The sequence below is a fragment of the Lontra canadensis genome, unplaced genomic scaffold (genome assembly GCF_010015895.1).
Source record: "Lontra canadensis isolate GAN:19392208 unplaced genomic scaffold, GSC_riverotter_1.0 scaffold63, whole genome shotgun sequence".
NCBI classification, from domain to species: domain Eukaryota; kingdom Metazoa; phylum Chordata; class Mammalia; order Carnivora; family Mustelidae; genus Lontra; species Lontra canadensis.
In genome coordinates, this window is record NW_022631057.1 from 11,287,535 (window position 1) to 11,301,321 (window position 13,787).

Here is a 13,787-nt window from a genome sequence, read left to right on the forward strand (position 1 = left end):
CTTGCAGATCCCGCCAACATCGAGGGCAATGCTGAGACCGCCCAGGTGCTGGGCCTCACGCCCTGGATGGACTATGAGTTCCGGGTGTTAGCCAGCAACATCCTGGGCACCGGGGAGCCCAGTGGGCCCTCTAGCAAAATCCGGACCAAGGAAGCAGGTCAGAGTCCTGGGGGTCCCAAAGAGAAGTAATGTCAGGGCACAGCCCCGAGCCCTCCTGGAAGGGAACCCCAGGGGAGGAGCAATTATGGGAGTTCCCACCCTGCTCACCAGGCTTCAGACTCTAACAAAACAGATGAGAAAGGGACACAGTCAGGGCAAGGCCCCTGCTCCACGCGACGCACTCTGCCCTGGGCCACAGCCTGGGCCTGTGGGGGCTGGAAGAACCATCCAGTCCAAACTCCTCATTTTAAAAAAACGGGTCAACCTTACAACTGCATGTGAATCTACGATGATCTCAAAATAAAAGGTTTAAGTGTATTTTTTAATGGAAAAATCAAAGTCTGGAGAAGAGTCTGGACTTGAACTCAGGACCATGGGGGTGGGTGATGGGCAGATGTCCTTCCTGGTAGTGCATGAGCTGCTGAAATCAGTTAATGAGGAAGGTGTGTGTGTGTGTGTGTGTGTGTGTGTGTGTGTGTGTGTGTAGGGAAGCAGTCAGTGTCTCTAAATCCTTTAGAGAAGGCGGAATGTACAATCTTCCCACAAGCTTACCTGAAAGGCAGGTGGTATCACATCTTGAGAGGGGAAGGAAGGAGAGAGAAGCCAGGAGGGGCACCTGCCCACCCAGATTTTCACAGCTGAAGGTCCAAAATGAGAACCTTGGGGTCCTGCAATGGGCAACATGGAATCAGGACACCGTCTCCCCTTCCCCGCCCACCCAGGCTTCCCGCCTCCCATGTGTAGTAAGGGTCTGCCTTCTTATGTCCTTTAAACACAGCTTCCCATAAGCCCCAGGCTAATTCTCCAATCAGTCAACATTTTTACCTGGTACCTCTCCAGAGTAAGGAATTCCAGGAAAAGTCCCTTCTTTGGTTGAACTTCTTAGAGAGACAAATGAAGGGAGGGGAGTGATCTCCTTCATTCTGGTATCCCAGGTGTTGGTGAGCAAAAGACAGCCAGGATGCAGAATTAAGATGATGGGCTTTGAAATCGGAAGAGTTGAGTTCAAATTTGAACTATGCCATTTATTAGCTGTGTGACCTTAGGCAAGTCACTTAACTGCTCTGGGCCTTGGTTTTTCCACTTGACAAGGGTGATGAGAACGCCCAGCTCACAGGACCACGTGGGCAGTGTGGTCAAGCACCCCTTGCACATCACAAAGCCCTAAACTCCTGGCATCAAAATCAAGTGATAAGTTTCCCATTGCTGGATTCTCTGTAGAACTCTTTTGACGCCCAGCCAAGTTACCCCCTGCCAAGATTCCTGATCTAATTAAGTAGAGTCTTGTTTTAATATCAGCTTTGTTGAATACTAGAGACAATTAGGAAATTAAATCTGCCATGGAGAGAAAAAAATAATAATAAAACTCCCTGCAACATGAAAGAAATTTTTTTTTTCATTAACTGCAGTTCCAGATTATTTATTCCCCTCATTTTAGAGCAAACTGGAGTAGGTCTGTGTTATTTAGTTTAAACTGACGGGAGAGGAGACGACAAAGATCATTGTGGATCAGCGACAATGACGGAGCAAGGACTGGTACACGAGCTGGGCACCATCGTCCTTGATTTTATTCTTCTTAGAGCCCTTGGAGAGAAACATTATTATCCTTATCTTACGGAGAGGGGAATCAGGCTCAGAGAGGTTAAGTAACTTGCCCAGGGACTCGCAGCTAGTAAGTGGCAGAGGTGGGACCTGATGTCAGGTCTCCCTTGACTCCAGAGCCCACATCCAGAGGTCCTGTTGGAGGACAAACCTAGGGGTGTCCCCATGCGTCTGCTGCACAGGCACAGGCACGAGGCTGCTGCCCCGTCACTGCGCATTCACCAGCCACATCTGTGTCCCTTGGCCCTGACAGCCCCCTCGGTAGCACCCTCGGGACTCAGCGGAGGGGGTGGAGCCCCCGGAGAGCTCATCGTCAACTGGACGGTAAGCGGCAGGGACAGAGGCAGAACTGTGCCTCCAGCTCTCTGGAGGGACAAATCCTGCCCACCCACCCCCACCCCGTCCTCACTCATCTCCAGATTGCGCGGCATGTAGAGAGGACCCAGACTGAGCCGCTGTGCAGCCCCGACTCCGGGTGCATGGCACCCCCTTCCCTCCCCTCGCATCCACTGCAGGAGAAAACCCGCCAAGGCCCCCAAGCCCCGGGGCTGCCCCTCTTGGCTGAGGCTGGGGTGGGGGGCGGGGAGGCCGGGCAGGGAAACGCACCGCGGCCCCTCGCCCACACCACGCTCTCGCCCCCAGCCCATGTCACGGGAGTACCAGAACGGAGACGGCTTCGGCTACCTGCTGTCCTTCCGCAGGCAGGGCGGCAGCGGCTGGCAGACCGCCCGGGTGCCCGGCGCCGACGCCCAGCACTTCGTCTACAGCAACGACAGCGTCCGGCCCTACACACCCTTCGAGGTCAAGATTCGCAGCTACAACCGCCGCGGGGAGGGGCCCGAGAGCCTCACAGCGCTGGTGTACTCGGCCGAGGAAGGTGGGCCACCTGTCCGTGGGGTGTGCGGGGGAGGGCGCAGCCCACACCCCAGCTCAGTTCCACGTCAGGGCGGGGAGTGAGGGACAAGGGGCACCTGGCCTCATTCCCTGGCTACCCTGTCTCCCTGCAGGCCTGGGGGAGGAGGAGGGAGGCTCCGTGGGAAGAGAAGTGGCCTGGGGGAGGCTGTGGGAACTCCCAGGTGACCTTCTCCCAGGGCCCTGGGTTCTCAGAAATCCTAAGCAAGGGCAGGCCCCCGTTGGCAGCTTCTCTGCAGGACACGGGGAGGCCCTGGGGAATCCAAACCCCTTCTGTATCGGTCCCCAGAGCCCAGGGTGGCCCCTACGAAGGTCTGGGCCAAGGGGGTCTCCTCCTCAGAGATGAACGTGACCTGGGAACCTGTGCAGCAGGACACGAACGGCATCCTCCTGGGGTACGAGGTGAGCACTGCCCTGGGTCCTGGGACCGGAAGGGGGGCTGGGGGCACCTCACAGCTCACTAGTCGCTCCTCCTGGGATTACTCATTCACTGAGGTGGGGGACTGCTGTCGTCGTGCAGCCCTGGGGAGGTAGCCTGAGCCAAGCCCCTCCCCAGGTCTAGAGCGAAATTCTGACCTGTGGATCGACTTGAAGTTCAGTGCTTGCCTAGAGCCAGCCCTGGAAGCTGGGGGAGCCGCACAGGTTCCGGAAGGGACATAGCCTGTCCCTTTCACACCAGAGCCCAGTTAGCTAGCATCGTCAGCCTGCGGAGCAGAGCATGGCCCCCTCCTCGTGCCCGTTGGTCGTCCTGTTCCTGGGAACGGTGGGCCCAGCAGTTTCCGGCCTGAGCTCTGAGCCCCCAGTGACTCCATGCTGGAGCAGCTTGTGGAGTGGACAGAGAGCAAGAGGGAGCAGTAGGAAGGGCAAGAAGGGAAAGGAAGAAATGTCACCGCTTAGGGGGAAGGGTCAGGCGAGCGTCCGGGCCAGGCTAGACGTCCCATTCCAGCAGCCTTAGCTCTGGGTCTGAACGCAGTGGGACAGGTGAGCTGCACTGAGGAGGTAACACGAAAGTGTCCTTGATGGGGACGAATATTTAACCAGTCCTGCTAATATGATGATGGTTTGCATCTTTACCGGGCAGCCGTCATCAGCTCGCCGGTGGGGGCGGGGACTGCTTCACAAGTACAGACACTTGTTTCATATCCTTCCGCACAGCCCCCCGGGATCCCAGAGAGAACTCAGTGGGGTTGGGTTCCCGCAACCCCCCATCCCCGGGTGGAGTCTGTGCCCAGCCCCACGCGTCACCTGCCCCCCTTGCCGCCTCATTCCACCCAAGTCTCCACGCTGCCCCTGGACCGGACTCTGCTGGCTGCTGAAAAGGCAGCAGCCCCCCTCCTCCATCCACCTTAGCTCGCTTCCCTGGCACTTCTTTCTCCTCTCAAAGAAGAAGAGAAACTGGGAGCCTTCTGAGTGGGTGTGAGTCCAGCGGTCAGATGGCCCTTCTTACCCAAGGTCCCCTCCTCTTGGTCCTTGGGTGCTCCGGCCTCCCACCCGGTCTGCGGTAGTAACATCCCCTCACTGATCTTGCGGTTTGTCCAGAGGCTGCTAATGATAGTGGGAAGCACGTGTCCCTGCTGTCTTGGAGCACATGGCCCAGTGTCCGGGTTCTGAGACCCGAGACTGAGTCATGAGGACCAGAGGGAGCAGGAGAGGAACAGAATGTCGGTGGTCAGGGCCAGGGTCAGGGTCCCCCTGAGGTGGGGGCTTAGCTGCTGACCCTAGGGGTTCCCCTTGCCCCCTTCAGATCCGCTACTGGAAGGCCGGGGACAAGGAAGCGGCTGCCGACCGAGTGAGGACCGCGGAGCTGGACACCAGTGCCCGAGTCACTGGCCTGCACCCCAACACCAAGTACCACGTGACCGTGCGGGCCTACAACCGGGCAGGCACTGGGCCCGCCAGCCCTTCTGCCAATGCCACCACCATGAAGCCCCGTGAGTCTCTCCCGAGGGTAGGAGCACCTCTAGGACCACCCACTCCCGGGTGATAAGACTAATGTTCTAGGCCACAAGCCCGGGCCTGGACAGAAACAAGGCAGCAAGACTAATGAAAATAGGGGCACGTGGGTGGCTCTGTCGGCTAAGCGTCTGCCTGGGTCCTGGGATCAAGCCTCGCATTGGGGTGCTTGCCTATCAGGGAGCCTGCTTTTCCTCTGCCCCTCTAGGCTCCCGTTCTTTTAAATCTTTTAAATCTTTTAAAAAAAAAAGAAGAAGAAGAAGACTAACGTAAATAGGGAGAGCACATGGGCTCTGAAGCATCTCTCTTCTCCAGCCTTCGGAGTTTCCTGAAGTTTGTTTCTTAGGCAGCTGTGATGGAATGTTCTGGGTGTAATGGCTGCGGGCAGACACATAGTAAAAGACTGGCTAAGGCAAGGGGGTGGCTGGGGAGGAAACACTGGGAACATTTCTCAGTCTTCTCCCTCCTCCCGCAGCTCCACAGCGCCCTCCTGGCAACATCTCGTGGACTTTCTCAAGCTCCAGTCTTAGCATCAAGTGGGATCCTGTGGTTCCTCTCCGAAATGAGTCTGCGGTCACGGGCTATAAGGTAAGGAAGGGCTCCAGAAGGCACCGAGTGGCCGGACACTGGGCCTCTGCGTTTCCAGCGGACACAGGGAGCTGCAGTGTGGAGCAAGTCCGAGTCCGACGGAAGAAGAGTTCGGGATTGTTGGCGCCACAAGATACGGATAGCTTGTAGCAGAGACAGAAGAAAGGGGGCTGAAGGGAGGATGGCGGGAAGGCAGGGCTCGAGGGGACCAGGTGAAGTCTGAGGGTCCTTCCAGCCCTAAGGAGTCTGCAAAGATGGCTCAGCTTCTTGCAAGCTGTCCTCCCACCAATGAGGAGTTTATTTAAGGGCCTGCTCCTGGTCAGCGGGCAACGGGAAGGGTGAGGACCAGCACTGAATGGGCACGTCCCGGTGTCCAGAGCTGGGGAAGAGAGAAGAACCAGCCGGTGTGAGGAAGCTCTACCTTGGCTGCCCTCCTCTCCACAGATGCTGTACCAGAACGACCTACACCCGACTCCCACGCTCCACGTCACCAGCAGGAACTGGATAGACATTGCCATTCCGGAAGACATCGGCCATGCCCTGGTGCAGATTCGGACCACGGGGCCTGGAGGGGATGGGATCCCAGCAGAAGTCCACATCGTGAGGAATGGAGGTGCTGGCTCTCCCCCACCTTATCCCCCAGGAGAATCAGGGTCCATGCAGATGCCTGATGAAGTAACCATTCCCACCCAAACCAACCCCAACTCAGCCAGACCCCCAGGGCACAGGGGAAGGTGGGCAGGAACCAAGTGTAACCGAGTCCCAGCACTGTGCCACCCCCTGTCATCCCCCTGCCCCCACGTCCCTGAGGGCCAGGGAGGATTGAGCTCCCTTCACCGGGTACAGGGCCAGTCTTTAGACCACAGAAGCAAAGGTCTTACAAAATGCTGTAGGAGTAGGGCTGAGAACCCCTCCCAGCCCTGAAGCCACCCTCCCGGAGTCTCCTTAGCCAAGCTTTGGATCCTGTCCAGGGGGTGGGGCGGGGACAGGCTGGCCCCAAGCCCAGCGGACACAGCCCCACTTTTCCACCTGCTGGTTTCAGGCACAAGCATGATGGTGGAGAACTCTGCAATCAGCCCAACCCCACATCCCGGCACCATCCTTTCCCCGTCGATGGCGATGCTGGTCCTCGTAGGCTACCTGGAGCTCTGATCTTGGCACCCCTCCCTCTCCGCCACAGCCAGACCCCCGCCTCTGACAGACACAGCCAGCTGGCCCTGGCCCTGCCTGACGCCAAGGTGGCCCAACACTGTGCCTGAGAATGGCTGGCTTTCAGTACCTACTTTAAACAGTGCCCTTTTTTGTAGGAGGTAGGATATTTCATATTCTGCCGCAGGATAGAACCTGTGCAAGGACTTTTTTTCTTTAAATCAAAAGACACCAGGCAGTAACTTCCATGATGATACTGAACCCTACACCTGTGACCTCTGGGGCGCCTGGACGGAAGGAACAGGCCCATGGGAAGAAGGGGGTTTGAAACCACGTATCGGCACATTGGGGAAGATGACGCTCCTGTCTCGCAGATGGACTCCGCCGCCTGAGCAGAGTGCCTGGCCCAGTGGGAAGACACCAATGGGTCACAGTAGGACAGAGCATAAACATCAATGTCCCTCAGTATAAGGATAGAGCCAGACCCAGGACCAAGAACTCCCCTACTTTCCCAAGGGCCTGCACAGCTGGACCCTGACATTGTCCTCGATGCCCCTAGGGGCCCCTGCCACGTACCCAGGTGGCTGAAAACCAGTGCCCCAAAGTCCAAGGCCAGGAGCCTGAGTCCCTGCAGCTCTGGGAAAGGGTCCTCCAGACTGCCGAGGGTGGGAGCGCAAAGGGGTTGAGAAGCTGGGACACCGGGTAGAAAGGGGCACCAGACTTGGCCTGAGGCACAGTCCCAAGGCAGGTGACGCTGCTGTCTTAGCCAACACTGCCAACCTGACCCTGTCACCCCCAGAGTGACAGAAGCCACCGCTGGTGGCCGAGTGACTAAAGGGCTTATCTTGGGGAGGTCCCCCACTCCACCAAGACCCATCCTGCACGGCCCCTCCAGGGTGTGGGCAGGAGCCGGGAGACAGGGCTCACGCGCCCACCCTCTTCCTCCTGCTCGGCCTGCAGGCCCAGGGCTGCCACTCTCCAGCACCGACTCCCGCAAGCCTGGACAGGAAGGTGGCATCTGTTCTGTGCGTTCTGCAGTCGGGAGTCTTCCGAGAAGGGCAAACGATCCCTGCGGCCCTGCCTGCTCCCAGGGATACCCTGACCACCTGGCCAGACCTGCCCCCCAGCTGCCTCTGACTCCTCTTTTGCATTTCCCCAGGAGAAAAAGGCATTAATAAATCACGCGCTCTGGGTCCATTCCCAATCACGGGACATCAGAGCTGGAGGGGGCTTTTGAGCTAGACCTGCCCCAGCCCCTCACTTTACAGACGAGGAAATGGAAGGGTCAGGGACCTCCCAAGGTCGCACAGCCTGTCCTACCTTCCTATTCCGAGCTGTCTGTCCAGAGGAAGGGGGCAGCTCTGAATGGCTACGGCCTGGTTAAGAAGGTCTTAAGAAGGGCAGGGAGCTATGAGGAGGTCCAGGTGGGTGATCGTGGGGTGACTGGCATGGCTGGGTCCTTCGCCAGGAGGCAACAGTCCTTCGCCTTCTAGGCCAAGCTCCTGCCAGGCCCTGGACATGCGGTGCTGGCTTGAAGCCTCCTGCTGCCCTTACCCTTGCTCCAAGTAAAGGGACCAAAGCAAGGACAGGGATTCCCCAAATCCAGGCAGCAGCGATGGCACAACCAGGAAACCTCCAAAGCCCACGCTCTAACAGGTGGCCCTTCACATCCGGGAGCAGCGGGACAGGCATCTCATAAGGGACAGGCCCGTGGAGGACCCCAGAGCCTGGCTTCTGTAGTTTACAGTTAGAGCTCTATTTTGTTATGGGTTTTTAACTTTTAAGTCCTGCTCTATTTTCCTGGGCAGGTTTCTGTTGATGTTTACCCGCTACGATTTTTTAAAAACGTTAGCTCACACCCCTTCTCCGGGCTACCGCTGCACCCACCATCCCGCCCCTGGCCCGGGCCTGGAGCCCCTGAGCCACTGACCAAACCCTCCGCACCTGCTCCCGCCCTCCTGCCCCCTCTCCAGGCGAGGTGCTGGGGGCTCAGCTAAGTGACCGCACTCTGAATGCAGAGACCCCTTCCTGGTCCCCAGTTCCATCAGAAAGGGGATGCGGAGGGTAAAAATCAGCCTTCCTCCAAGGCTTAGCTGAGTCTTTCCTCACTGCCTGGGGCTGTGGCAGGGGAAGCAGGGGGACGGGATGTGTAGATGTTGGGGCGGGAAGGCTGAGCCGGCACAGGGCCTCACCAGGGAGCGGGACGCTGATGTTCCTGAGCTTGCTTGCGGCAAAAGACACTCGCAAGTAAGAACCTCTGTTCTAACGAGGCCCCTTGGCAAAGGAGAGGAGAGCAGACTGTCTGGAAAACCTAGCAAGGGCTTTTAACTAGAAAACTCAGCCCAGAACTTGCTAAGGGTATGCAGAGCTGTGCCGAAACTCGTGTGCCGGGAGCCTCAGGTGTCAGGCCAGGGACGGATGCAGGCCCAGTGAGACAGAGGGTGACTGGAGGTCATGCAAGTGTATAAAACAGAACAGTCCTCGGCTGAGGTGGCGTTATACAGAAGAGCCCCTGCCTGCCCGGGGGGGCCTCTGATTTCCACCTTCTCTGCTCGCTCGGGCTGAGTCTCGAGCCTGCTGTGGTCAGGACTTGATTCTGGATCTCTTCTCTCCCACTCACTAAGCCTGGGAGGAGGCGACAACAGGAAGAGCCACAGACAAGTACTGCCCTGCACAGCTTAGTGGCCAGTAAGTGCCTTGAGGACTAGGGACAGAGACAGCCTGCAGACGGCCTCGGGGCCGTGGGGGACAGTCTCTCTGTTCTGCATACATTCGGGTTCAGCCTACAGGGCCCTCTGCCCCCAGGTCTTGGCTACTTGGTCCTCATTGCTCTAACAGTCTCGATGTATACCTCGCCCTCACAGGGACAGGAGCTCTCTCCTGCTCGGGGCTTGGGGGCCAGCAAGGTCAGGTTATCCACTCCCATTCAGGCTGCCAAAGGACAGAGATGGGCCAGGGAACAGAAAAGGCCACGAGGAGGGGCTCTTTTTGATAGAAATAACAGGAGAACCTGAGGTCAGACATCAGGAAGAGCGGCTGTAAGGAGAGCCCGGGATGAGGGATGGAGAGGCTGCTTCCTTTTCTAGGGAAACACTGGGGAATTCTGACGGCTGTCGATCTGGGGTCTGGGCCCGCTGAAGTCTGGAGGGTGAGCGGATGCCCTTGAGCGTCCTTCCAGGACCATGATTCTGAGGTCAGCTCAGGAAGAGTCTTGGCGCTCCGTCCTGCTTCGGCCCTGTCCCGGAGGGGTAATGACCCCAGTCACCATTATGAAGTGGGGAGGCTCGCCTCGGGCATTCCTTCGTGGCAAACGTTTCTCAGCAGCCCCCGGGGCCACGGAGGCTCCTCGAGGCAAGAATCCCCGCAGGCTAAGGATGTTTAACTCCCTTCATCTCCTCCCCACCTAGAGGACTCTCTTTTCTCTTCCGGGCTCAGAATGGGACCACCAGCTGGAGGGGCGGGCTAGCGCTGCCGGACGAGCGTTAGCCTCAAACCTGGTTCCGAGGCCCAGGTGTGGTGCCCTGTTTCCCAAGGTCAGACCTAAGCTGGGTGTTGTAATGGGATGAACGAGGTTGCGGGAGAGGCTCCTGGAGGGGTGTGAGGGATTAGGTGGGCAATCGTAAGGGACTTCTAGAAGCTCCATGGAAAGAGGTGTCCAGTAGCTGTATATAGGGTCGTAGGCTTTGAGAAGGCAGGATAGTAAAGGGAAACTGGAGCAGGGAGGAAAAATAGGCCAGAGAACTGCCCCGAGCCCCAGGGAGCCTAGCGCCCTTCGATGGGGTACACCCTGGCTCGGCCCCCAGACTCCAACTTACCCAACCCCATCCAGGGCCTGCTGAATTAGGCTCACGGCTGGGCGAGGGCTAGGGCTCCATCAGACGCCCCTGACCGGACCCCGTCTTTGTTGGGACGGGAACCACGTCGGCCAGCCTGTTGTTCGCCTCTCTTGTACTTGTTGTGACGGTAGTTATTTATTGGCTCTGGTAGTGGCAGTGCTTAAATAAAGATGATTTCTCAGCGTGCTGGGGCGGCCGGCTCCTGCCGCGCGTGGGTCTTTATCGTCCGGCTGGAGCCCACGGCCTGTCCTGTTCTCTAACCCAGGCTGTGGCTGATGCCTGCCCCCTTCACACGGTCAGCTCCAAGGAAGTCCCAGCCACTGTCCCCTGCTGCGTCGTGCCGGCCTGGGAGGGGGAAGCATGAGGCCGTGGGAGCGTAAGGCGGGCTGCGCAGGCCGGAAGCAGGCCTTGTGCTGCCTTCACCTGCCAACCGGGCGTAAACGGTGCTCGTGGACGGCACCTCTTCAGGCTTCCCTGGTTGTTAAGACATCGGACAGCAGTGACTCAACGGTACCAAAGGGAAGCCTTCCTCCCGCGGGCACACAGTGACTGACCCCCACCTAGCAAGAAGGTGCCTCTCGTCTCCGCTCTCAGCAGCCAGGAGGGTGGGAATTCCTACTCCCATTTGACAGCGGCAGTGTCCTCTCCTGCATTCAACAAACATTCGTCGCGGACATACGTGCACAGCGACACACATGCACACAGACAGCCGTGTGACTGAGCTCTTCCGTGCAGAGCGGGCAGGGCTCCGTGTCCGGGAGGACGGTGATGAAGGGAGCAGAGCCCCTGCTCTCAGTGCTCAGCAGCAGCGGCCCAGGCCCACGGGGACCCCCCTCCCCAGGGTGGGGGGGCGGCTTGGGTAGCAGGACAATAGGCTAATTCCTCCCCCCTTGGGAGCACTGGCCAGTCTAGAACCCAAATTTTACTCAGCATGTCCTCGACCCTCCCTCCAGAGGCAGACCCAGAATTCAATGAACTGAACGGAGTTCTTGTCTTTACTGACACATCGGAGGGTTTGGTTTTTATTTCCCCCCTTTCCTGTTTAATCCCTTCACATTCTGAGAGTCAAAATTTTACGAGCCCCCAGCACAGAGGGCTGTGAGCCCAGAGCTGCACATTATCCCATCCCATGTGTCCCTGCCAGCTTGCACCAGATATCAGACCAGCTCCTTGGCTCCTCGTGGGTCTGGCTCTTCTGCTGGAAAAGGGGGAACTGACCCCTTCCGTCCTCCTCCCTCCCCAGCCACACCGCACTGAGTTCATTAGATCAAAGATACTGTTTTATCATCAAGACTAGCAAGCGCTCTCCCGCGTGCTTGAGCAAAGTGCCCGGGGCTGCACTGAGGTCTTTGGTGACCTCTGACCCCTCCTGTCCGTTCCCTCACAGCATGCAGCACCCTTCCAGGCACAGCACCGCTCCCATCGGACCCTCCCATTCACGGGGGTCAGCCTGCCTGCTCCACTACGCGGTGGACAGCAGAACCGTGCCCAGAATCCGGGTCTGCTGAAACCCAACCCCTCTGAGCTGGAGAGAATGGGGGAAAGAATGTGTGGAAAATCTAAGATCTTTCCAAAATAAGATCAGTCGTTAATTGTAAACTACACATGGGCCGAGGCCAGTGGTCCTCCATCTCCACTCTCTAGCAGAATTACCTACAGAACTTCTGAAACACAGAGATGCTTTGAGCGGATTTATGTGGATCTGGGACACTGAAAGGGCCTAACAGTATGACTCCCCGGGGGCAGTGAGCACACTCAGCACCCAGACCTTGCCTCCTGAACGCTACTCCCCACACTAAAAAGGGAACCAGAAGCCCTTGGAGAAACCGCAGGTTTGGGTTTGGAGAAAACAAAGTCCCGATATGGATGTGAGATGTCTTGTTCTAGAAAGCAAGGACATGATCCAGGTCAAGCAGGGCCACAGCGGAAGGACAAGAAGAGCTAGCTTGAAGGGCTCCCACCAGCCCAAACTGGAGACGATTTCAGCATCAAATTCAGGACAACAGGCATGGATTATACATGATTTGCTAAAAAAGATAATCCATGGAGATCACACAAATAACAAGGGCAGCTCTTTTACAGAAAAGACGCAGGATAATGACCAGAGCAGGGCACATTAGCATCGCCATTCTACAGCCCCCGGCAGGCAATACACAAGATCATGAACGGATCCTAAGGCATTAGTGATTATTAGGAATGTCACAAAGTACCCCCCACCAACAAATGACTAATTACAAGAGGAAAAAATATACACCTTTGGAGAGACCTGGCAGTCGGCACCTTAACCAAATCACCACACTTAGCAGGAGTGAGCCAGCCCGACACCAGGTGCCTGAGGCCATGCAGGGAGCACACACCGTCTGTGGGGGACTGTGGTCAAACTGTGGAAGATCTGTTCCTCGGGAACCTAATCATGTTACCATGACGAACCTGGCTCGTGGGTCACTACCCAAGACAACCAGCTTGACTCTTCAATAAAATCAATGTCATGAACAACAACAAAATGCAGGTGGTCTCTTGTAAAATAAGACTGAAGAGAAACCACCAAACGTGGTCTGTGAAGCTTCCCTTGATCCTGGATCAACAATGAAAAGGCACTAAGATTTCAGAAGCCAGGAAGATGAAGTATCAACCATACGTAAGATTAGGGGACTGTTCATTTTCTCAGGTGGGATGGAGACACGGTAGTCCTATAGGAGAACGTCTTTGTTAGCAGACGCATATGTGATTTCGGAGTAAAGGGTCACAAAGTCTGGGACTAACTCACAAGTGGTTCAGTAAAGTCAGCATCAGTAAAGTCAGATAAACGTAGAAAAACATTCACAATTGGTGAGTTTAAGTAGAGAATCTATGGGTCGTCATCAAATTTTTCTTTCCACTTCTCTTTGGGGTTGAAATTATTTTAACTTTTTTTTTTTTTTAAGATTTATTTATTTGACAGACAGAGATCACAAGGAGGCAGAGTGGCAGGCAGAGAGAGAGGGAAGCAGTCTCCCTGTTGAGCAGAGAGCCGGAAGCGGGACTCCATCCCAGGACCCTGAGATCATGACCTGAGCCAAAGGCAGAGGTTTTAACCCACTGAGGCACCCAGGAGCCCCTATTTTAACTTTTTTAAAAATTAAGCTCTATGCCCAACATGGGGGACTGAAATCACAATCCTGAGATCAAGAGTCGCGCGCTCCGCCGACTGAGCCAGTCACGCACCCTTGAAATTATATTTAACAGTAGACCAACAGACAGCCATCAGCCATAATTCAAAGTGATCCTATTAGCATCCTTGGAATTGGGGTTCAGGCATCTCATTCTTCAAAAGCTCATCCGGGTTGACTCAGACACACAGCTAGAGAAGACAACCGCTAGCCCAAGTCCTCACGTCCACTGCCACGTGTGCAGCTGGAGGAAAGTGAGGGGGAAGAAATGCTCCAATTCTCTCAGAATTAGCTCAGCTGGTGGCCAAGAGCCTTTGCCCTGACAACCCCACAGGCTGATTATCTCACACAGTCTGAATGGCCTCTGTGGGTCTTGGGACTGATTTCCTATGGAGGTAGGAAGGTCTTAGTTCTTCCTTTGGTGGCCTTGGCGGCTCTA

At 56.5% G+C, this 13,787-nt stretch overlaps 1 protein-coding gene across 1 annotated transcript in view; it reads left to right on the forward strand.

Annotated features, from left to right (window-relative positions):
- Window positions 1-7,439, forward strand: part of CNTN2 (contactin 2) — a 29,941-nt gene extending 22,502 nt beyond the window's left edge. Inside the window, exons 16-23 of the mRNA XM_032878426.1 lie at window positions 8-157; window positions 2,015-2,085; window positions 2,404-2,638; window positions 2,963-3,075; window positions 4,418-4,604; window positions 5,102-5,214; window positions 5,659-5,827; window positions 6,257-7,439. Coding sequence (XP_032734317.1) covers window positions 8-157; window positions 2,015-2,085; window positions 2,404-2,638; window positions 2,963-3,075; window positions 4,418-4,604; window positions 5,102-5,214; window positions 5,659-5,827; window positions 6,257-6,366 — 1,148 coding nt within the window. The 3' untranslated portion in view covers window positions 6,367-7,439. The remainder of the gene's footprint in view (window positions 1-7; window positions 158-2,014; window positions 2,086-2,403; window positions 2,639-2,962; window positions 3,076-4,417; window positions 4,605-5,101; window positions 5,215-5,658; window positions 5,828-6,256) is intronic.
- The last annotated feature ends 6,348 nt before the right edge of the window (window positions 7,440-13,787 follow it).